This window comes from Melozone crissalis, unplaced genomic scaffold (genome assembly GCF_028551555.1).
Source record: "Melozone crissalis strain CALT ecotype California unplaced genomic scaffold, PUWL_Pcris_2 ptg000034l_1, whole genome shotgun sequence".
NCBI lineage: Eukaryota > Metazoa > Chordata > Aves > Passeriformes > Passerellidae > Melozone > Melozone crissalis.
The window spans coordinates 25274464-25298769 of NW_026535812.1; the positions used below are offsets into that span (position 1 = coordinate 25274464).

Sequence of the window (24306 nt, forward strand, 5' to 3'; positions counted from 1 at the left end):
CAAAGGTTGCCCTGAGACCAATCTGATTGAGCACCTCAGTGAGCTGGAGGCTGAAAGGGAATCTCATTTCTGAGCCCAGCTGCCATCCACGTGTGACTCTGGAGACTGAGTGTCTCAGAGTCCCAGCACAGAGGGGAAAAGCATAAACCATGATCTTGTAATCACACAAACAGAAATAAAGGAATTGTTGTTCTTGTGGATTGTTCTTCAGCAGCAAAGCAGTAGCTGTGCTTTGCCACAGATCGTTCTGAGTGTTTTCTTAAGCCTTGTGTCCTCCTCTTGTTCTTATATTTTGAAACTATCCCTCTGTTTTGTTTTTTCATTTGGGCTGCTGGACTGAGGTCTATTGTGGAATTGATGTCTGCAGTTCATTCCTCAGTTCCCAACAGAAGATGTGTTGTTTAAAATAATGTCTATATTGTTAGTCCATCTGCTGCAGTTACAACTTTGGTCTCCTTTGAGTCCAGCTGTGGACGTGCAGGGCAGCACTCACTGGGGAGAGCACCCAGACTGGGGTGAGCTGTACCCAAACTGGGGCACCCAGACTGGGGTGAGCAGCACCAAACTGGTGTGAGCAATACCCAAACTGGGGTGAGCAATACCCAAACTGGGGTGAGCAGCACCCAAACTGGTGTGAGCAGTGCCCAAACTGGGGTGAGCAATACCCAAACTGGGGTGAGGAGTGCCCAAACTGGGGTGAGCAATACCCAAACTGGGGTGAGCAATGCCCAAACTGGGGTGAGCAGCACCCAAACTGGTGTGAGCAGTGCCCAAACTGGGGTGAGCAGCACCCAAACTGGGGTGAGCAATGCCCAAACTGGGGTGAGCAATACCCAAACTGGGGTGAGGAGTGCCCAAACTGGGGTGAGCAATACCCAAACTGGGGTGAGGAGTGCCCAAACTGGGGTGAGCAATACCCAAACTGGGGTGAGCAATGCCCAAACTGGGGTGAGCAATACCCAAACTGGGGTGAGCAGCACCCAAACTGGTGTGAGCAGTGCCCAAACTGGTGTAATACCCACACTGATGTGAGCAGTGCCTAAACTGGTGTGAGCAGTGCCCAAACTGGGGTGAGCAGTGCCCAAACTGGTGTGAGCAGTGCCCAAACTGGGGTGAGCAGCACCAAACTGGTGTGAGCTGCAATGACCCGCTGCCCTTGCTTGTGGCAACTGGGCCTGGAAGGATCCCAAGCGCTGAAGGTCAGATGCTCTTGTCAGGAATACATGATTCCTGCTGGAAATTATTTCCATGAGATCAGATGGATAGATATAATTAGCAGAACCAAGCCAGATAGGATTCTTACAGGAACAGCTCTGCAGCCAACAAAGTTATTGTATCAGAGATTTTTATTTTCCCCAATAAATATTTTACACAGAGTCATATTTCTTTTCACAGCAAATTGGAACTCATCCCAAAAGGATTTTCTTTATGGCAAAGCCAGACAAAGAAAGTGAAGCCCATGGTTTATTCTCGTGTCTCAGAATGTTGTGATGGGCTGAACAGTGCATGGCAGAGAGCTGGTAACCACAGGGATGGATAGCTGCACAGGAACCCTGAGCTGGGAGCTGGTAACCACAGGGATTCCTGCACAGGAACCCTGAGCTGGTAACCACAGGGATGGATAGCTGCACAGGAACCCTGAGCTGGGAGCTGGTAACCACAGGGATTCCTGCACAGGAACCCTGAGCAAGGCTTGGCTGGGTTTTCCATAGGAGAGGGGTGACAGAAGCGTGGGGCGCTCAGAACACAGCAGGTCCCTGTCGTGCTGGAGGCACACGGTGCTCCTGAGCGTTGGCTGCATTTACCGTGGGAGCTTCATGCCCATAAAGAGACCACAAAGCAGTTTTCAGCCTTGCTCCCCTCCCTCTTCAGGAAACAGACCCCTCTGTGGTCAGACTGCTCTGAAGCAGAGGTGCATGGCAGGGACAGGCAGAGGTAACCTTGAAGCCCTTGTTCCTGCCTTTTTAGACAATTGAATGCTTACAGCCAACCCCTGGCACCAGTGGGCCAGGCAGCTGCAGCACATTCCAAATATTTCTCTATTTAAAGCATCCCAGGGCTCTCAGAGCAGCTGCAGAGGCAAACCCTAACTGCCATTAAACCAGAAGAGGGGAATGGCAGAACCAGGTAAGAGGCACAATTACATGTGGATGTCATAATAATCTGAAATTAACGGGTCTGAGCAATGCAGTGTGAGTACACTCAGCTACCTGTGCTCTTGTCTGATACACTAGATATAATTTACTTTTCGGTTAGAAAGTGTAACCTCTTTAAAAGCTAATTCTATTAACAGCTTGGGTTCCTCCTGTATTTTTGAATCCTACCAGTTTTGTTTTCTTTGTGTTTTGTAGTTGTCGTTCCAGGTTAGCTGACACAATAGGACAGTGTGTAAAATGAGTTGTTTGACAGCATTTCTGTTATACTGTGTGGAGCTGAGCTCCAAGTGTAGTGCCAAGTGAATGCAGAGTAATTTAGATTTTAACCCCACAAAGCTCAAGTGGCAGAGCAAAATGAAATTTCAATAATGATCTGTCCATTGTAAGCACACTTCACTTCTCCAAGGAGAAAAGGAAGTTTATCAAAATGAATTTTAGATCTGTTGTAAATTTTTATTTATTTCACTTAAGTTTAACACTGTAGCTGTGCTGTGTGCTGTGTGCACAGTTACTCAGGTAACACTTGTGAAGGGAACTTTTTAAGCTACATTCAAAGTTTTTAAAGACTTTTCTCCTGGTTTTTTTTTGCACCACTGACTCTGGTATCTAGGGAGATAGTTTAATAGATATCTGAGTTTGCTCCCCTGGGCAAAAGGACACCCGGTTTGGGGCAGGATTTTTAATTGTTTATGTGTTTAATATATTCATGGCAGCACAGGAGGGTCTGTCCCTCTGGCAGACACACTGTGCAGTGTTTTGGTGAGACAGGGGTGCTGTGCAGAGCTTCAGAAGAACCATGTGCCAGTCCTTAAATCCTTCTGAGTCTGCCTGCTCGATCTGAACTGTGCAAGGTGTTGTGGATAGTTTTACACAGTTTATGCATCCCTTCAGAAACCCATCGTTCCATTACGTGTGTAAGGATGTGCTGTAAGAGGTGTAACGTACTGGTAAGTCACAGGATCTCAGAGGTTGTTATTCTGCTTTCTGGCAAGGGTGCGCTGCTTGCAGGAACCCATAGAAGGGTCCATAGAGTCCTGCTGCTGTTTGGAGATGTAAAACCAGCGCAGTGATGGCAGTGTCACACAGTCCTGCTCCCTGTGTGCCCCTCAGAGAGCCTGGGCCTGTCCTGGGCCCCTCTGAGCCTGGCCTAGGCCTGCTGAGCAGCTGAGCCGGGGCTCAGCACCCTGGACGTGCTCACCTCCAGTGCTGGCTGTGGTGGGATCCGCTCAGCGAGTCCCTGCCAGTGTCACCGACCCTGTGTCCTGTGTTTGTCCTGTGTCCTGTGCTCTGTCCAGCCCAGGCCCCGCTGTCCCGCCTGCTTGTGCCCGTGCTGCTGGCGCTGGGCTGGATCCTGGGCTGTGCCCTCATGGTGTACATTGTCTTCTCCTGACCTCGGAGGGATGGCAGTGCCACACAGAGCCCTGCGGTAAGTGGCGGTGTCACACAGTGACAGCAGTGTCACACACACACACCCTGCAGTGACGGCAGTGTCATACACACCCTGCAGTGACAGCAGTGTCACACACACACACCCTGCAGTGACGGCAGTGTCATACACACCCTGCAGTGGCAGCAGTGTCACACACACCCTGCAGTGACAGCAGTGTCACACAGAGCCCTGCAGGGACAGCAGTGTCACACACACACAGCCCTGCAGTGACAGCAGTGTCACACACACACACCCTGCAGTGACGGCAGTGTCACACACACACACCCTGCAGTGACAGCAGTGTCACACACACACAGCCCTGCAGTGACAGCAGTGTCACACAGAGCCCTGCAGGGACAGCAGTGTCACACAGCAGCCTCCCCTGCCCTACGTGGCACTGCCACCCTTTAAAATGCTCTTTTCTGTGTCTTACAGGTGAAAAGAACCTACAATGAAGTTGATCAGAAGAACTCAGAAGTTCAGTTTAGAGTTTTAATTACTAAAATACGTATAAAATGAGTTATTTTTAATATCAACCATGTAAATGCTGTGCACACTTTTTATCCATTAGGAAGAATCACCAAACCTATTTCCCTGTTCTCAGATTATTTGCAATTTAGGGAGTGGTTTTTGGAATCTCCTGGTAGGTCAGATCCCACCTGTTTGCTGAACAGCAAACTTTTAATACAGCTACCACCAGCTAAGGAGCTTCAGGCTTGGTAGAAACAGGCAAGGGTTAATTTCTCATGGGGCCTGGGCAAGTGTTTTTAGCGTTATTATGGGGAAAATCTCTTGGACTCCATTGTTATGAAACAGAACATTGCATGTCCTTGGAAAAGAGAAGCTCAGGCTGAGTCAGGGCTGGGAGGGCTGTGCAGCTCAGTGCGTCTGAGCAGGAACAGGGCTCACCAGGGCCCTCAGTGCCCTGTGCTGGGCTTTGCCTTTTTAATTAGAGCTGGAGATAATTATGCTCCCCCAGTCAATAATAAGCCATGTGAACTTCCAGTGACTTTGCCATTTAAATCACAACTGAGCATCAGATCACTGCATTTTCACTGACAGCTCGGGGCTTTTGAGCATGCAGATTTTTCTACTGAAGAACTGCAGTTCTGAGAAGATGAAATCATTAATAATTCAATCCCCAGCTAAAGCAGAGAACTGATTGTGAGAGGCATGTCTGGAAGATCCCAGCAAGATGTGCGTTTAAGGAAATGTGAAAAAACTTAACAAACTCTGATGGGGTTAAATAGAGAAAGAAACTGATTTTTTTCACTCCTGCTCACATAATTAGTATAATTTTGAGAATGTGAGGAAGGCACATCAGTCAGACATCCTGTCTCCATCTGTGGGCACTGTCTGCTGAGCTTTAGGAATGGAAACACAAATAGATTTGGCCGCGGTGCAGCCACGAACATTCCTGGGCCCCTCCAGCAGTCGGCAGCAGCGCTGAAGTGTGACATTCCGTTTGGGAATTGTCTTAGCGCCGGGTTTGTGCACCTGGGGACGAGCTGAGGGCACAGGGGGGTCCATTCTCATCAGATGTCCTGGGAGAGAGGGGATAAACCCTGGGATTGCTGATACCTGCACGCTGCTGTGTCCTGTGACACCTGAGCAGCACCTCGGGGGTCCCTGCAGGTGGGAGCATCCCCCTCCTCCCTCAGGGGCTGGCTGAGCACAGAGCCCACCCTGGGCTGATCCACACACACCTGAGGGTCTGAGCCCACCCTGGGCTGATCCACACACACCTCGGGGTCTGAGCCCACCTGGGCTGATCCGCACACACCTGAGGGTCTGAGCCCACCTGGGCTGATCCACACACACCTCGGGGTCTGAGCCCACCTGGGCTGATCCGCACACACCTGAGGGTCTGAGCCCACCTGGGCTGATCCGCACACACCTCGGGGTCTGAGCCCACCTGGGCTGATCCACACACACCTCGGGGTCTGAGCCCACCTGGGCTGATCCGCACACACCTGAGGGTCTGAGCCCACCTGGGCTGATCCGCACACACCTGAGGGTCTGAGCCCACCTGGGCTGATCCGCACACACCTCGGGGTCTGAGCCCACCTGGGCTGATCCGCACACACCTGAGGGTCTGAGCCCACCTGGGCTGATCCGCACACACCTCGGGGTCTGAGCCCACCTGGGCTGATCCGCACACACCTGAGGGTCTGAGCCCACCCTGGGCTGATCCGCACACACCTCGGGGTCTGAGCCCACCCTGGGCTGATCCTCACACACCTGAGGGTCTGAGCCCACCTGGGCTGATCCGCACACACCTCGGGGTCTGAGCCCACCTGGGCTGATCCGCACACACCTCGGGGTCTGAGCCCACCCTGGGCTGATCCTCACACACCTGAGGGTCTGAGCCCACCTGGGCTGATCCGCACACACCTGAGGGTCTGAGCCCACCTGGGCTGATCCACACACACCTGAGGGTCTGAGCCCACCTGGGCTGATCCGCACACACCTCGGGGTCTGAGCCCACCTGGGCTGATCCACACACACCTGAGGGTCTGAGCCCACCTGGGCTGATCCGCACACACCTGAGGGTCTGAGCCCACCTGGGCTGATCCACACACACCTGAGGGTCTGAGCCCACCTGGGCTGATCCTCACACACCTGAGGGTCTGAGCCCACCCTGGGCTGATCCGCACACACCTCGGGGTCTGAGCCCACCTGGGCTGATCCGCACACACCTCGGGGTCTGAGCCCACCCTGGGCTGATCCGCACACACCTCGGGGTCTGAGCCCACCCTGGGCTGATCCTCACACACCTGAGGGTCTGAGCCCACCTGGGCTGATCCGCACACACCTGAGGGTCTGAGCCCACCCTGGGCTGATCCACACACACCTGAGGGTCTGAGCCCACCTGGGCTGATCCGCACACACCTCGGGGTCTGAGCCCACCTGGGCTGATCCGCACACACCTGAGGGTCTGAGCCCACCTGGGCTGATCCGCACACACCTGAGGGTCTGAGCCCACCCTGGGCTGATCCGCACACACCTGAGGGTCTGAGCCCACCTGGGCTGATCCGCACACACCTCGGGGTCTGAGCCCACCTGGGCTGATCCGCACACACCTCGGGGTCTGAGCCCACCCTGGGCTGATCCTCACACACCTGAGGGTCTGAGCCCACCTGGGCTGATCCGCACACACCTGAGGGTCTGAGCCCACCCTGGGCTGATCCACACACACCTGAGGGTCTGAGCCCACCTGGGCTGATCCGCACACACCTGAGGGTCTGAGCCCACCCTGGGCTGATCCGCACACACCTCGGGGTCTGAGCCCACCTGGGCTGATCCGCACACACCTGAGGGTCTGAGCCCACCTGGGCTGATCCGCACACACCTGAGGGTCTGAGCCCACCTGGGCTGATCCGCACACACCTGAGGGTCTGAGCCCACCCTGGGCTGATCCACACACACCTGAGGGTCTGAGCCCACCTGGGCTGATCCGCACACACCTCGGGGTCTGAGCCCACCTGGGCTGATCCACACACACCTGAGGGTCTGAGCCCACCTGGGCTGATCCACACACACCTCGGGGTCTGAGCCCACCCTGGGCTGATCCACACACACCTGAGGGTCTGAGCCCACCTGGGCTGATCCACACACACCTCGGGGTCTGAGCCCACCTGGGCACACACCTCAGGGTCTCACCTTCCATCCTTGATGTCTGAGCCCACCCTGGGCTGATCCACACACACCTCGGGGTCTGAGCCCACCTGGGCACACACCTCGGGGTCTGAGCCCACCTGGGCTGATCCGCACACACCTCGGGGTCTGAGCCCACCTGGGCACACACCTCAGGGTCTCACCTTCCATCCTTGGTGTCTGAGCCCACCCTGGGCTGATCCACACACACCTGAGGGTCTGAGCCCACCCTGGGCTGATCCGCACACACCTCAGGGTCCCACCTTCCACCCTTCAGTGTCTGAGCCCACCCAGACTGATCCAGCTGTGACTCCACACTGACCACGTCTGTGTTTTCACGACTCACTTCATTTACCAGGCACGGAGGGAAGCAGTTCTGAAAGGGCCCGCTGGCCCAAACAGCTCTTTGGGTGTCTCACAACGCTGGAAATCGAATGTTTCCAATTAAAATGTTACAGAGATAAAATGTAAACACTGCAATCTGGTTTAGCTTTACCTGATTTTTGAGATCTGATTTGGCAGAGCAAACCAAAATAACTTTCTAGGCTGGCGTCAATGTCATCGAGCTGGCTTGCTGTACACAAAGCAGGAGTTCCTGCCAGTTTTATGGGGTAATAAAGAGAGGATTATTCCAAGAAAATATGCATCCCCCACGCTGCTGGAAGATCACTGAGCACTCTGCAGTGACCTTTTGTAACCACCTTCAGACTGCCCACTCGGGTGTCTGTCGTGATGCAGCCGTACAGCGTGCAGCTCTCCTCACACGTGGGGGTAAAAGGGGCAGCAAAAGGTTTGGGGTTTTTCATTCCTGAAAAATAAAACGAGTGTTTGAGAGCCAGGTTCCTTTCTCTCAGAGAGGTGCTGGTGATTGAGGGGAAAAACCCATGCACATTCAGATTGCTTGGAAAATGCTGGTGCTGCACTATTAAAGCGAGGTGATAACTCAGTGCCAGGCCACCACAGTATTGTTACAGTAGGATGCCAGGCTTGCCTCTGCCTGGCTTTCCCTGTGTCCCCTGAACAGCTCTTGGAGTAAATCAGGTAGAGAGGAACAATGTCTTGGGATGCTGCATCTTGGAAACCTCCAGGCTCATATTTATATTCTTCAGTGCTTGTAATCCCATTTAAGGGTGGTGGTGTACACAGAGTATGACTGGTGCAGAGCAGAGCCCTGGGGATATCACCTGTCTGTGAACCAGAGCTGGGGTGGGACAGGGACAGGGATATCACCTGCCTGTGAGCCAGAGCTGGGGTGGAACAGGGATATCACCTGCCTGTGAACAAGAGTTTGGGTGGGACAGGGACAGGGATATCACCTGCCTGTGAGCCAGAGCTGGGGTGGGACAGGGACAGGGATATCACCTGCCTGTGAGCCAGCATTTGGGTGGGACAGGGATATCACCTGCCTGTGAGCCAGCATTTGGGTGGGACGTTCCCAGTCCCACACCAAGGACAGCTGCTCCAGGGTGCTTTTCTCACCTGCTGTGTCTCTCCTGCCCCAGAGGCTGACACCCCCCAGGGAAGAGCTTCACCTGCTCCTGGCTGTTCCCGCAGCACCTCACACACCTGGGCTCACCTGTGCCCGTGTGACCCCGCTATGCCCCCAGACCCGAGGGCCCTGCCCTGCTCTGGGTAGAAGCGCAAAGGGAACAATGCGCGGCGAGTCCCTGTCCTGGTCCGCGTGTGGCGGGGGCGCCATTTTCATAATTCCTATGAAGAACACGCGCTGCATTTGGCTCATAATTTCAGTTTATTATCAAAATGTTTTGATCAGATGACAAACTCGGCTAAAAGGACATAGGTTTTTTAAATAGACCTATTGTAGCAGTCATCTGAGGTATCTGGTACTTGGTTTGCAAATGTCTTTGCTTTGATAAACAAAGCAGTAAGTTCCTTTGCAATCTGCATGAGGATGTTTAATACATATCATTGCAGATTTAAAGCCTTTTACCCTCTTGCTTAAAGCTCCTTCAGACTCTTGCAATCAGCTGTGCAGCTTTGCTGATGTGAGGGCTGACACTGATCAGAACACGTACAAGTGGTGTGCGGGATCAGAGCCTGGGCACTGACAGTCAGCCTGGAAACTCCCCTGTTTGTGCCCTCCATTGGAGAACTCAGTTTTGTAGGCTTTGTCTTATTGCCCGATACCATGCTTTAGTCCAATTTCCCAGTTCTATGCAGCCACTGATAAAGTATGTTACAATACTTCAAGTCAAAAGTGTAGCTCAAGATTTAAATATAAAAACTATGATTTATACATTACTAGAAACTTTAAAAAAGAGCGACTTTAGAGAAAGCAAGATAAAGCTTAGAAAATGGTGAAAGGGTCTTTGATCACAATCTTACAGATTATAGGTGCAGAAATTAATAAATTACCTACGATTCCATTTGGGCTGGAAAGCTGTAAATTAACTATTGTAAATAGAGATTTCAGATAATACACACTGGAGTAATTAGTGAGAAGTTACTTAAGTACAGCAGGTCTTTGGACTCCTCTTGTATAAATGGTTTCAAGTAAAAATGAAAACATTTGGTAGAACAGATTTCCTGCAACAGCAGAGGGTACAGAGTATCTGACACTGGGATATAAACTGCTGTCTCTCTGTCGTGGTACGATGGCTAAAATGTGTGTTTCTGAGCGTTTCCCTCCTGCCCTGATCAGAAACCTGCACTCACCGGCCCGGGGGAGATCGTGGGCAGTACTTTGCCCTTTCGAATGAGTCCCCCGGGCTGTGGGCAGGGTTGCAGCCGCAGGTGAGGTGAGCTGGGCACTGCCAGGTGAGTCGGGTCCTGCGGGCAGCAGCAGCCAGCGCTGCCTGCCCCGCTGCCAGGGTGGTGATTTGGGGTTTGCATGTTTGCCAAGGGTTACAGCCGTGTCTCCAGCACACTCCACTCTGCTCCCTTCCCTCCTCCCCCTCTCGAATCAGCTGGAAAGGTCTCTTTTCCTGGAAAGCCCCTGGAGGTGCGAGGCGTGCAGTCCGTCACCAGACGCGGCACTTCTCGGCAGGGTCCATGCTGTCTCTCGTGGTGCAAGAAAAGGCTTCTGAAAACTCTGGCGAGTTCTGCAGCGACCCCAGCACCCTTTAAAACAAAGCAACGCGCTGTCATTGCTGCTGGCCTGGGTTTGAAACAAACAACACGACCCACATTTTGTAACTTGTTTTTGTTGTGTCACCTCAGCGCAGCGTGGAGGAACGCCCTGCTGCTGAGCCCTGCCTTGCTCCATCTCACCTCAAGGGCCGGCTGGGTTTTCTCCTTCAGCTTGTCTTGCCCCTATTGCAACCCCAGAAACACAGGGCCTGTCCCCTGCTCATGGCTGGCTCTCACCAGCCAGTTCTTGCCCCCAAACAGATTTCTCACTTGTCAGTGGTTTCCACCGAGGGCTTTTCCAGCTCCGTTTTGCTGACAAGTGTCTCGGTGAAGGGAAAACAAAACCCGAGGTCAAGGGCTGTGGTGGTAACTCCTCACTGAATGTTCATTTACATTTTTACACCAACCAGGTTTTAACTGAGATCATGCTGCTCCTCTGGGCGTTCTGCACAGATTTTCCAGTGAATGAGTTTTCTGGCAAAAATCTCATACAAACAATGGCTTTCACCTCAACATGGGGAGTGAGTATGAGGCTGTTCCAGCTAAGGCTGATTTGACATGTGTAATTGTGAGCACGTGTGAATAGATCTGCTAACAGTCACTTGTTCCTTCAGGATTGGGAATACAGCAGCAAATACCTATGCAGGGAAACAGGTCAAATACAGATACTGATGGACATTGATTGTGGCCCAGAAGTTCTTTAAAGAACTGTTTCTTTGAGTAATTCATGGTTATTCTGAGAATTATGTTCATCCTTAGAAGCAGGGTGTGCCCACAGAAGCTGAGGTGAAGTTCAGCAGGGACACCTGCAATAATTCAATTGTTCTAAAGGCCAAAAGTGACTCCCTGCTCTTGGGAGCCAGCAGTGGAGCAGGAGATGGCACAGAAAAAAGGATTATCAGGAACCTCATGCATTTTGGTGATCTAGCTGTGCTTCACTGCTCCCGTGAACAAGGACTGCTAAAATGGGATGCACTGCAATTAACAACTGCCATGAGGAGCTGCCTGTTCTACTTGCAAGGAGAAGCAGCCCCCAGCCAGTGTAGCAGGTATTGAAAAGGCTCATTGCACTCCCCAGGTAATAATCAAAAGAGGCACCTGGGGAGCCTTAGTGACACTTGTGTAGTATGTCATTAGGTGTTAGTTTTGTGGGTATGTCTCATGAAATGTTTTCTGTTTTAGAGCTCTTAGGGGGCCTCATGCTGTAAATGACTGCCCACTCTGGGGACGTTGTCAGGTTTCTCATGAACACCTGCGCCCCTGCATGCACAGTTTATAGCCCGTCCTGCCGAGGTACAGACAGCACAGCACGGTGTGACGTGCCCAGGGCGCACACAAACACAGCTTGTTGCACTGGATGCTGAACCAGCCACTTCAAAGGCCTTGTACCTCGTCCAAATCAGATGTGCCGAGGCTCTGCAGGGCCTCTGGAGCCCCATTAGCACCGAGAGCAGACAGGCCTGGCTGCAGGAGCACACAGTGCCTGTGGGAGAGATCCCAGATAGCAGAACCCACCCTAGGGAAACACGGAGAACAGCAGGAACAGTCGCTGCTTTCACTGAGCATCCCAGCGCGGGGGCAAACAGGGATTGCTGAAAGCCATTCAAGGAAAGATACTGGGGTTAATGTGGGGGATTCTATCAGCACAGAGCTTGGCTCCTGTGGATGTGGAGCCTGGAGAGGGCTCAGCCTCCCCGCAGATGCTGTGATGGCTGCGCTGCCCCTGATACCGTGGCGTGGGACCAGACAGGTTTATTAGAGCACATTGCTGCCCTGCTGATGAACAGGCTGCTCTGACTCCAGAGGAAAAGGAAAGATCCCAGGCTGGCCTGAGCAGCCACATTTCCTGCAGGGCTCCACTGAACTGAGCCCAGCTGGTCCTGGGAAGGCTGGCCGGGCTCACCAGACACAGAATGCACATCTGTGCTGTACCACTGCACAGGGTTTGTTAGCAGGGAGGGCAGTGATCTCCACTGATTCTACAGATGAAAGTTCATCCATGCTGTTGTTTTGTGTACAAGAACCCTAACAGGAGCTATTGCAGGAGATGGGATCTGTGGATGAGCCCTGGATCCCAGGCACAGTCCCTGGGACTCTGCAGTGACACACAGTGACACCCAGGTGTTGGGCTGTGTGGAGGCTGTTCAAAGCTGCTCCATAGTGTGGACACAATTAAGCTGGATGTTCTCAAGGACGAGACAATGATCCCACATCCCTGCTTTGCCCGTGGAGCTGCCTGGGAAGGGCTTTGCCCGTTTGGGCAGTGCTGGAGGGACAGGGAGAGCCCAGCCCTCTCCAGAGTGCTCTGCCTGTGGTGTGTGCATGTCAAAGCCCCCTGGAAGGGCAGCCCAGCCCTGGGCAGGGTCTCTGCAGTTCCCCACAGAGATCCCATGCTGCAGAGGTGTGACACCTCAGGGCTGCTCTGGGGTGCTGGCTCTGCTGACCTGAATCTGCCCGGGCTGTGCACGTCGGTCTTGATGGAGTTCACTGCGTATTCTGGTCTGTACGTGCCACACCACACCTGCACAGGTAACAGAGAAAAGCATCGTTAGCCTCAGATTTTACAGGAAGAGACCTGCTGTTATTTAACTGTGAAATACCTGATGTTCATGAGAATAAATTCCACATTGGAACACAGAGAACAAAGAGTGTATTTTGTTAAAAAAATACATCACTGTCCTCAGACAAAGGCACTTGGGCACAAGGCACTTCCTACCAGGCTTACCAGGGGCTGAATTAGTTTCTTTGGGGAAGATAAAAATCACCTAACAAGACTTAAATTTCACTGCTGTGCAGTGAGCACTGCTCAGCTCTGCAGCTCTGCCAGCTCTTGTTTAGCCCACGGGAGGCAGCCTGTTCTGACTTGCTGCTAAACTGTAATGCCAAGAGGTTTTCAAAGCCCTCAGGCAAGGAGGAAAGGATACCTGTGCAAAGTTCAGGAAAAACAGCTGTTTGTGGTTCATGTCGAGACCAGGAAGGAGTTTTTCTTTTCCGTGTTTTCTCTCAAAGTTCTCATAAGCCTGTGGGATGAAGTGAGCAGAAAGGTTACCACTTCCAGCATTTTCCAGTCAAAATGAAATGATGGCAAGGAGGAACACGGATTCTTTGACTCAATTAATCCTTGCCTCCCTTAGCCATCCGTCCCACACGTGCCACCTTGAAGCAGAAGATGACAGGGCCATTTCTTAGTACTGTGCTATCAATTTTCTAATGCTGCATTATGAAAAAGAGATTTTTCCCACTGTGTGTTGCTTGGGGCCTGGTTTTTTAAAAGTGAATTGCAGAAGGCTTTAAACCTTGCCACAGTAAGGGCAGCTGCTTTCATGTTTCTCATGGAGACGTGTCAAACGTGGGTGTGTTGTTGGTGCCTCATCCCTGATGAAAGATGCTGCAGAAATGTTCTGCCTGAAATCAGAGCCAAAGCAACGCACGAGCAAAGCCAATCAACTGCCCAGGCACAGCTGAGGGATGAGCAGATAGCAGGTCCATGGAAAACTTCTGGAAGTTTCCATGGATAACAGCTGAACGAGAGCCAACGGTGCCACAGCACTGCAAAGAGCCCGGTGTTGTACTGGGGTGTGTAAACAGGAGTGGCTTATGTGAAATACATGAAGTAATCCCTCTACTCCACGCTGGCCAGGGCTCAGCTGGAGTGCTCTGTCCACTTTTGGGCACTGCCCTTCAGGAAAGATGTGGACCCACTGGAGAGAGTCCAGAAGAAAGCAGCAAGAATGAGCAGAGGTCCAGCAAACATGACCTATGAGGAAAGATTGAAAGAATTGGGTTTGTTTAGTCTAAAGGAGAGAAGTCTGGGCCTTGAAGCATGTAAGTCCTCAAATATGTGAAAGGTCGCAGGAGAGAAAGGAGCGATTGTTGTGTTTGTTGGAGGCAGAGCCGTGGTGGCACGGGAGTGCCACGAGGAGGAGTGGGAATGCCCCTCTTGGGGCTGGAAGGATGCACAAGGGGTTAATTCTACCTGCATGGGCAGGGGGGTGGGATACTGACCCCTCAAGATTCCTTCTGGACCTTTTTTTACTGTTTACAAGATGTCATAATAATTTTTAATACTTCTGACCTAATTTTTCTGGCTACTCCCATTCCTTTTGGAAAGCGTATCCCCTTTCATGGCTTTGTACTTTGCACAAATATTCCAGTCACCAAAGATCACACTAATCTAATAATCCTGAAGCCTCTTTTGGGCTTGCAAACCATACCTTAACTCTCATTAATAATTGTGTTTTCCCTCAAACATGTCCATTTGCAGTGGGAGCTGGCCGTGCATCCAGAGGCTCTTTGTTGGGCAGGGACAGCACTCAGCTGTGTTGAGTGTTTTGCCACAGAAGGTGTTCAGGGAAGCAGAAGGAGGATATTTGTGAATAAATAGAAGAAGCTGACTGGCTGCTTTATCCCAGACCATGCTCACAGAATAACCTGAGTCCCTCTGAATGCCAGTCTCAATGGTGGCCAACCAGGGAGTCCAGCAGCTGCTTGGGAAGAGAAGGAAAGCAAAGCCAGAAAGCATCCAGCTGCCTGGAAGGCTTAGTGCAGGGACTCCAGTGTCTCTGGCATCTGGGATACCAGCACAGAGGGCCCAGGCCACCTGAGCAAGATGAAAAGCAAAGTGTTTATGAAAGCCATATGATGAAAGCCATGCTGCCCTCCTTCCTGGCGTGAAAAACCTGGTGAAAAACGCAGCCAGAGGCAGCCAGCTGCTGGTGTCAGCACTTTCTCCAGGTCATGGTCCAATGTCAGCCAGTGAATGTTTCCATTCCTCACATTCCTTACTCACAAATGGGGAAAAAACTGAAAACGAGTTCCCTAGGAACAGGTAATCTGTAGCCTGACACGATTAACAGGGTGAGAGAAATGCCACAGCTGGACAGTGGCTTTAATGCAGGCCTCGATGGCACAGTAGGCCTGGTCCTGTCCCCAACACAGAAATTGTGTTTCTTCTTCCAGGGCTCTGAAACTGACTTGTTTAACCTCTGACAGTTTCAGATGAAACAGAGAAATGGGTATTTCTTACCTTGTATGCTTGTCTCACACCCCCATTATCAGCAATGTTTTCTCCTAGTGTGTTGATTCCACTCAGCTGTAAAACAGAAAGGAAAACTATTGGTTTCAAAAATAAAGCTCATCCAGGACCTGTAACACCAATCTTTGTGCATTTTCCAGTTTCTAATGGCAAGAATTACCTTAAAATCTGAAGGTTTAGCAGAAGATTATGTTAAAATCTCTGAAAAGCCTTTATGTCCCTTGTCTCAAAATCCATGTTTTGAGATACTATTGTTTTTCTAATCCTCTTCCTTCCCCTCCAGGCAACTTTCTCAGCTCTGTATCTCTCTCTCAGATTTTCTGCTACTTAGTCATTGCTCATTTATTCTTCCTCTTTTCTCCTTGAATTTAATCCTGAGTTTCTTACCACAGCTCCAGTTAGAGGAAGTGGACAGAATCTGCAGAACAAGTTAAAATCCAAACTCCAAACTGCTGAAATTGTTGTTAACAGACATCAGCAAACCTGCTAGAAGGTATTTTTCTGTATAGGAGGCAAGTTCAGTGGCTTCTTGGTAGCCAGATACGTAGAAATTCTCTATTTAGCAGGTACTTCTAAGTCAGTCAAATAGCACCAAAGATGATGAAGCTTTGATAATGGGAAACATCTAATTCTGTTTTCTAAAAATCGTTATTTTAAGTATTAGTCCATCATATTGATTAATGATAGTCAAAGCTGCAAAATCTAGAATCATGCCTTGATTGAATTTAATGTGTGAATAAAAGGGCAGCAGAATATGCTGAAATTTTCTTCTCTAATTTGACTGGCCTCTCTCTGAGTTCCCACACTTCAACACGTTTCGGGACAACCTCAGGGCTGGGAGTTTCATCAGTTTTATCAGCTCCCTGTCCTGTGTGACGGCACACGTGGTCCGGCTGTGAAAAGGCGGAGCCGTGGTGGAACAGAGAGCAGTAACTCTGTTATTGCGCTGCGGGCAGCGCTGCGTCCCCAGGCAGGACCTACGTTCTGTCCCCCTGCCAGGTCCCACGAGAAGTTCCCGTACTGGTACACCATGCACCGGGACAGCTCCTTGAATTTCCGCGCCGATTCCTCACTCCACCAGTCCGCCAGGTCGCCGTTCTCATTGAAATTCCTGCCTGTGACGGGGAGCGGAACGGGATTATTGATACGAGGAAAGGGGGCTCGGAGCGAGCGCGGCTCCGGAGCGCGCGCCCGGGAGAGCAGCGCTGGAGCGGCTCAGAAACCCAGAGCCCGAGCGACGCGCGGAAATGCGCTCCCTGCGAGGGGCTCCCTGCAGGGATGGAGCACTGAGGCGTGTCACACGCCCTGGGAGCGTGTCACACATCCTGGGAGTGTGTCAGACATCCTGTGAGTGTGTCAGACATCCTGTGAGTGTGTCACACACCTTGTGAGTGTGTCAGACATCCTGTGAGTGTGTCAGACATCCTGGGAGTGTGTCACACGCCCTGGGAGCGTGTCACACACCCTGGGAGTGTGTCAGACATCCTGTGAGTGTGTCACACACCCTGGAGCGTGTCAGACATCCTGGGAGCGTGTCACACACCCTGGGAGTGTGTCACACACCCTGGAGCGTGTCAGACATCCTGGGAGCGTGTCACACACCCTGGGAGTGTGTCACACACCCTGGAGCGTGTCACACACCCTGGGAGTGTGTCAGACATCCTGTGAGTGTGTCACACGCCCTGTGAGCGTGTCACACACCCTGTGAGCGTGTCACACATCCTGTGAGTGTGTCAGACATCCTGGGAGCGTGTCACACACCCTGGAGCGTGTCACACACCCTGTGAGCGTGTCACACACCCTGTGAGCGTGTCACATGCCCTGGGAGTGTGTCACACATCCTGTGAGTGTGTCAGACATCCTGGGAGCGTGTCACACACCCTGGGAGCGTGTTACACACCCTGGGAGCGTGTCAGACATCCTGTGAGTGTGTCACACACCCTGTGAGCGTGTCACACGCCCTGTAAGCCTGTCACACACCCTGGGAGCGTGTCACACGCCCTGTGAGCGTGTCACACACTCTGTGTGTCACACACTCTGTAAGCCTGTCACACACCCTGTGAGCGTGTCACACACCCTGTAAGCATGTCACACGCCCTGTGAGCGTGTCACACACCCTGTGAGCGTGTCACACGCCCTGATCTCTGGGTGCTCTGCCAGGGCAGCTGGCGCTCACCGTTGTCGTCGAAGCCGTGCGTGATCTCGTGCCCGATGACCATCCCGATGCCGCCGTAGTTGAGGGAGCGGGGCTGGGAGGCACTGAAGAAAGGGGGCTGCAGGATGCCCGCCGGGAACACTGCAAAGGAAGCACGGTTTGTCACAGACATCTTTTATGGAAAATCCTTTCCTTAGGATTTCTCCTCCTGAGAGGCTGGGAGGCCTCAGGAACAAAATGTAAACAATGGTTATCTGCTGCTGTGGGATGCAACAGGTGCATCTGTGATTAGCTCATGTTGGTTTGTTATCATTCTTTTCTATTCTATTTTTATCTGGCCTTCTGATGAAACCTTTTCTTCTATTCTTTTAGTATAGTTTTAACATAATATATATAATAAAATAATAAGTCAAGCCTTCTGAAACATGGAGTCAGATCCTCGTCTCTTCCCTCATCCAAGAGCCCCTGTGAACACCGTCACAACAGTTAACACTGGAGAGGAAGGCACAGCACAGCCAAGGCCCTGCCCTGTCACCCTGCAGCTACAGTGGGGCCAGACCACTGTTATGGGCTCAACCCAAACCACCCCGTTCCCTGGGATCTCCCAACAAGTGACTGGCACGTGGGAATGCTGTGGGGCAGGAGAAACAGAGCAGCAGGACCACCCCCCTCTGCAGACACTTCCAAAACCATGGCCAGCTTGTGCTTTGTTACGCTTCTGCTCTGCAGGAAAAAGCAGTTTGTTCCAATTTACATCGCTTAGCATTCACAGACTTCAGTCTCGTCATTAAACAAACCTCACAACATTGTGAGAAGTGGGAGGGTGTCCCCCAAGAAGAATAGATCATTTGATCATTCCATCACAAATCAATCTCGGAGACAGGAATTTATTCTTCCCTTGAAAATACAAGTAACTCCCACTGGAATCAATAAAAATAGGCCAAGCTGTCAATAAAAGAACTGGAACAAAGCAGTTCCATTTACCCACTTCTCTGCTCATTTTTCTAGGCTTCTTCTACAAAACAATTCATTTAGAAAGAAACCATGTTGCAATTCTGGTCTTTTTATAAATTAAGAGTAATAAAATACTATAAAATATTCAGTTCCACTTAGTATTTGAAGGCCTTTTCCTGTCCCCCTGCTGCCTCTGCAATATGAAGTTTTAATTCTCCCTGAGAAGGAGGTGGATGTAGCTCTACACAACTTGAACAGGCAGAATTGGGTGACAGTCCTCACACAGCAAAAGAAAGAAGATTGATATTTCTTGCATTTCAGTAAAAATCCAGTTCAGCTCTAGGGCTTTCTTTCAGGACGAGAAAGAGCCATGGGGAAACCAGAAAATAACAAAGAGGTTAGAAATGAGCCGGTTGTGCTGTGTGTGCAGGCTGCTGTCACAGCAGCCCCAGTGCAGTGCTGGTTTGCTGTGGGATGGATGTCCCCCTGTTCTATCTGTTATCAGAGAGCACGGATGGTATCAGCAGTGAGAGGAGCCACCTCTGGAGCTGCTGCCACAGCAATCCCAGTGCAGTGCTAATTTGCTGAGGAATAGATGTTCTATCTGCTATCAGAGAGCATGGATGGTATCAGCAGTGAGCTGATAGCTAGCACAATCCCAGTGCCGGTTTGCTGTGGGATGGATGTCCCCCTGTTCTATCTGTTATCAGGGAGCACGGATGGTATCAGCAGTGAGCTGATAGCTAGCACAATCCCAGTGCCGGTTTGCTGTGGGATGGATGCCCCACTGTCCTATCTGTTATCAGGGAGCATGGATGGTATCAGCAGTGAGCTGATAGCTAGCACAATCTCAGTGCCAGTTTGCTGTGGGATGGATGTCCCCCTGTTCTATCTGTTATCAGAGAGCATGGATGGTATCAGCAGTGAGCTGATAGCTAGCACAACCCCAGTGCTGGTTTGCTGTGGGATGGATGTCCCCCTGTTCTATCTGCTATCAGGGAGCATGGATGGTATCAGCAGTGAGCTGATAGCTAGCACAATCCCAGTGCCAGTTTGCTGTGGGATGGATGTCCCCCTGTTCTATCTGTTATCAGAGAGCATGGATGGTATCAGCAGTGAGCTGATAGCTAGCACAATCCCAGTGCCGGTTTGCTGTGGGATGGATGCCCCACTGTCCTATCTGCTATCAGGGAGCACGCATGGTCTGAACTGCTGATGGAGCAGAGCAGGTCGCACCTCACCCAGATGGAGCCACAGAGCCCCACGTTCCCCACACCCCATGCACAGAGCTGCTCTTTAGAGGGTTTTTTTAAAGTCTAGTTCTAATTCAGACATCACTCTAAAGATCAGACTGCTTTAATTATCCTGTGCATGCCATAGCTGAAGGATGAGGTAAGAATTTATGACTCACATTAACTGCCAGTCACCAGTTTCAGTCTTCCACATCATGATTCCTTTCCTACAAATTACTGAACAAAGCTATTTTAAACAAAGCCTTCTGGAAGTTTTTGTGTTAACTGCTCAGTCAAGAGCTAAATGCTCACATCAAGAAACAATCTTGTTTCATTTCAGTGCAGAGCCCTGCAGGACAAGGCTTTTCCATTTCCTTGGACTCGTTTTCAGGAGTTAGGGTGGATCACAGTACTCAGTGATGGCCTAGAAAGGACACTGCAGTCTGTGACACTCGGATGACTAAAATTCAAACACTCTTTGCAGAATGGACGTGACAGAAATATTGAGATGCATAATTAATGTTGTGAAATGTTTCGTGACTCTGGGGAGCCTTGCAGCCCTGTCAAGGGGGCTGGGATGGCTCCCAAGCCCTGGGGCCTCCATGTGGTTCTAATCCTCAGCCAGAATGGACAGGGCTTTGCATTCCCATGGATGGTGTTGGGTGGGCTGACATTAGGAATCTTTGTACTCAAATTTGTTGTAAAAAGATCGTTTCAGTTCCTCATTTTAAAAGTCCATACATACGTATATAAAAAATAAATAGGTAAAGCTTACCTATCTGATTCCTACTTGCTGAGTAAAAAGCATTGACAACAGCAGCTCCACTTATCCACCTGGTAACACCAGAAGAACAAACGTTAGTATTTCAATTGTTAATGGCAACGCTAATGATTGCTAAAATAAGCTTAGAAACCATGTAACAGAATCACAGAATATTTGAAGTTGGACGGTACCTTCTCCTGTGAAAATGGGATAAAAGACTAGACAGACTATTATTAAATACTTACTCCTCTTTGTCCACCTTTTCTCTAAGCTTTTTCAACCTTTTCTTCTGGGTAAATACTAAATTTTGAATAATGTTTTCAAAGTATTCTTCTTCTTTGTAGTTCAACTAAAAAGAAAGGGAGAAGAGGAGTTAGTGGCGGTGTTAAAGACACACGGATCAGGAAAATCTAGTCTTAAGCATGATGAGCTAAGCAGCACATTTCTAAGAATATTTTTTGGCCTACAATTAGACCTTGGTTTGCAGAGCTCTGCTACACCACAGAGTTGATTTTGTAGCTGGATCTATGTTGGCAACTGGGTACTTTTCCCAGAGCTCTTCACTCTCTCTTTCTAGACATATTTTGAGTGGAGTTCAGCAATTGCTGATGTTGCCCTTAACCAGCAGCTGCCAACATCTGCGTGTCACATCTGCGCGTCACATCTGTGTGTCACATCTGCGTGGCACATCTCGTGTCACATCTGTGCGTCACATCTATACCTGGCTGGTCACACCTGCTCCCTTCCCCTGCAGCTGGGCACACAGGGGTCAGTGGGAAAGCAAATGACCCTTTTCGTCTCTGAAAAGCCTTTTCCTCTCTGAAAACCCTTTTCCAACTCCCCTGCCTGTTGTGCAAACTTACCTCCTGGTACTCACTGTTGAGCTTGTCATCATCTGTCACGATCTCATCCGGATAACCAATCCTCTCTTTAATTGCTCTTGCCTAGGGACAAGGGAATTTGATATCCATAGCAAATCCAGCCATGTTTTAAATAATAAATTACATAAGAAAGGCAATATGGAAGCCACTGCAGAAACCGCAGGGTGTTAATTATATATAGATTTTGTTTAAATTTTTTATTCACTGAAAGCACAAGTTTATGGGTTTTATCCTGTTCTGCCTAATAGCTGGTCAAGTCACCAGAAATCATTCCTTCTCATTTTCAGTATTGTTTTCCTGTAGATATTCATTATCTAGCTCCTTAATCACTGATTTGCCTGAAAGGTCTTAATCTTGTATGCAGATTTTTCCTATTTTGTGTGCCTATCTCCAGAGGCCCTTCCCTTGGAATCCTAAACTGCTGTGCCTATATAACTATAAATTTGTTGGTATCATACTATAGAAGTTACTGCTTATTTTTTGTCAGGACAAGCAATTGAAATACCAATTTTTATAGAACTACACATTACCAATATTTCAGACAGAACTTACTTTTTGTTCTGCTCTCTTTTTGGTCTCTGCATCCATCCAGGGAAGTTCATCTAAGGTTTTTATAAAAACATCACGAATATCTGCAATCATTTCTTCAACCTGGGGAAAACACCAGAATGTTACAAACCCACAGAGTAAGAGGGTGGGCAATGCAGTTCAGCCATGCAGGGTTTCCAAAACCTGACAGACACTGCCCTGCTGGATGTTGTGCCTCTGAGGGAATCACTGTGCTTGTGCCAAGCCCAAAAATGGGTGGTTTCACACCAGGATTCCAGTGGTGATCACAGTCAGCTAAGGGGTCTGTTCTGGAATTTTCTGTGTGGCTGGGGGTGAGCAGAAATCACCAATTGTTATTGGCTATTGGTAAATTATTATTATTTATTAGGTGAAAAAGCTACTTTGTAGGCTTAAGGGACTTCAAACTTAAGGATAGCTAATTGGACAGAAGCTAAAAAGTCTTGTTTAGGCAATTTACTAGAAAAAAGAAGAGAACAAAGAAACTAATTGCTTTCGTGAGGTGTTTTACTAGGAGCAAAAACCTCTTGCACTTGGCTTGGTTTTTTTTTTTGTTTGTTTGTTATTTTGCCTTTTATTAAACCTTTTTGTTTCTAACACTGCAACAGAAGCTATCCTGCTATTTGTATGCCTCCAAAGGTAGCTGAGCTATTTTAGGTGAGCAACAGACTTCCAAGGGCTTATGAGACCTGGCTCGAGGAGGCTGCTGTTACTCATGGTGGTGATGAAGGTACCTTCTCCTGTGAAAACTGGAAAAAAGACTAGACAGAGTACTGTTAAATGCTCTAAAATACTAAATACAGAGTGTGATTAAATAGTGCCCCGATGAAGTGCACTCGTGTCACTACAGGTGACGCACAGCTGTTCTCAAGGTGAGAAAAGGCAAGTTTACTTTCTGACTCTAACATTTATAGATTTCCGAAAGTGACAGCGGATTGGAGGGTGACAGTGCCACCTCTCCAGTGACACTGGACAAACCAACAGTCCAACAAACTCCTTTCTTCCGCAAAAGAACGTGAAACAATGAGTTATTGACAGAAAGCGTGCGAGAAAGCTCGTTACAAGAATGTCAACATCAGAAGGCTTGGAAAACGTTAAAGAATTGGGGTGACACGCTCAGGCTGAGGGCTGAGGGCCTCACCACGTGCTTGCTGTCCCCAGCAAAGGCCTCCTCCACGTAGAGCCGGCCCACGGCGCTCTCCATGTTCCCGTTGACGTAGTTGGCGCAGCGGCGCCACACGGCGCTCTCGGAGGTGGTGCCATAGAGCGCCTGAGGGACACACAGCAGGAAAACACAGGGATAAACAGGGCTGAACGGGGCTGAACAGGGATAAACAGGGCTAAACGGGGCTGAACAGAAGACACACAGCAGGGATAAACAGGGCTGAACAGGGCAAACAGGGCTGAACAGGGCAAACAGGGCTAAACAGGGCTGAACAGGGATAAACAGGGATAAACTGGGCCAAACTGGGATAAACAGGGCAAACAGGGCTGAACAGGGATAAACAGGAGACACACAGCAGGGCTAAACAGGGCTGAACAGGACTGAACAGGGCTAAACAGGGCTAAGCAGGGCTGAACAGGGCTAAACAGGAGACACAGCAGGCAAACAGGGCTAAACAGGGCAAACAGGAGACACACGGCAGGGCAAACAGGGCTAAACAGGGCTAAACACAGCTGGACAGGGCTGAACAGGGCTGAACAGGGCCTCCTCCACCTCCGTGCACACACCCAGTCCATGCCCATCCAGGGCACTTAGCTGGACTCACTCTCTAACTAGGATCACCAGGAAAACTCTTACAGAGGAAGAAGTTCTGCTGTGGGAATACAAAGAACTTCCATGCCCAGTTGCTGAAATCGCTCAGCATTTCCTTAAAAGCACTGAGCTGTCAGCAGGATTGAATGCCTGGAAACCAAGATTGGGGCCATAATGTTTGCCTTGAATATATTCCCCTGGATGATCAGGAGTTTCTAACAAGTCAGTCAGAACTGTAATCCCTTGCAAATAAATGGGTCTGTTCTGATACCAAAATGGGGATTAATTTAGATTCAGAAAAACAAGAGACCAGGTACCAGAGCAGTGCTTTCAAATCCACTCAACTTTCAGGCATAAATCCCATAAATTATAGATACGCTCCAGCAGAGCAAACACATCTGGCTTTTGTGTGCAAAATCCAAAATACATTAAATATTTATATACTACACCTACATAAAAACCTGTCTTTTGTGGCTCACAAAAGCCACCATTAAAAGTTAGGGAGAGGTGAATTTCTGCACCTTACGGAAAGCATTCCTCGTGTCCTTGTAGTCCCGGCTGAGGCTGTTGACAAGGTCCATGACAAATCTCCAGGCCATGTAATTCTGAAGGTCTCTGTTTTACACAACAA

The 24306-nt window shown here is 50.0% G+C and overlaps 2 protein-coding genes across 2 annotated transcripts in view; one reads left to right on the forward strand and one right to left on the reverse strand.

Annotated features, from left to right (window-relative positions):
• The first annotated feature begins 2114 nt into the window (after window positions 1–2114).
• On the forward strand, window positions 2115–3546 carry STRIT1 (small transmembrane regulator of ion transport 1). Its single transcript, XM_054282267.1, has 2 exons — window positions 2115–2127; window positions 3452–3546. The coding sequence occupies exons 1-2, from the start codon at window positions 2115–2117 to the stop codon at window positions 3544–3546; spliced, it is 108 nt and encodes a 35-aa protein (XP_054138242.1).
• Window positions 3547–10150: 6604 nt separating this feature from the next.
• The window catches only part of MME (membrane metalloendopeptidase), a 29069-nt gene continuing 14913 nt past the window's right edge, over window positions 10151–24306 (reverse strand). The window contains exons 11-22 of the mRNA XM_054282838.1: window positions 24197–24290; window positions 23061–23189; window positions 21905–22003; window positions 21335–21415; window positions 20717–20820; window positions 20484–20542; window positions 17544–17663; window positions 16349–16482; window positions 15359–15424; window positions 13257–13352; window positions 12777–12853; window positions 10151–10323 (exon numbers count right to left, since the gene is read on the reverse strand). Of these exons, the coding sequence (XP_054138813.1) occupies window positions 10224–10323; window positions 12777–12853; window positions 13257–13352; window positions 15359–15424; window positions 16349–16482; window positions 17544–17663; window positions 20484–20542; window positions 20717–20820; window positions 21335–21415; window positions 21905–22003; window positions 23061–23189; window positions 24197–24290 (1159 nt within the window). The 3' untranslated portion in view covers window positions 10151–10223. The remainder of the gene's footprint in view (window positions 10324–12776; window positions 12854–13256; window positions 13353–15358; window positions 15425–16348; window positions 16483–17543; window positions 17664–20483; window positions 20543–20716; window positions 20821–21334; window positions 21416–21904; window positions 22004–23060; window positions 23190–24196; window positions 24291–24306) is intronic.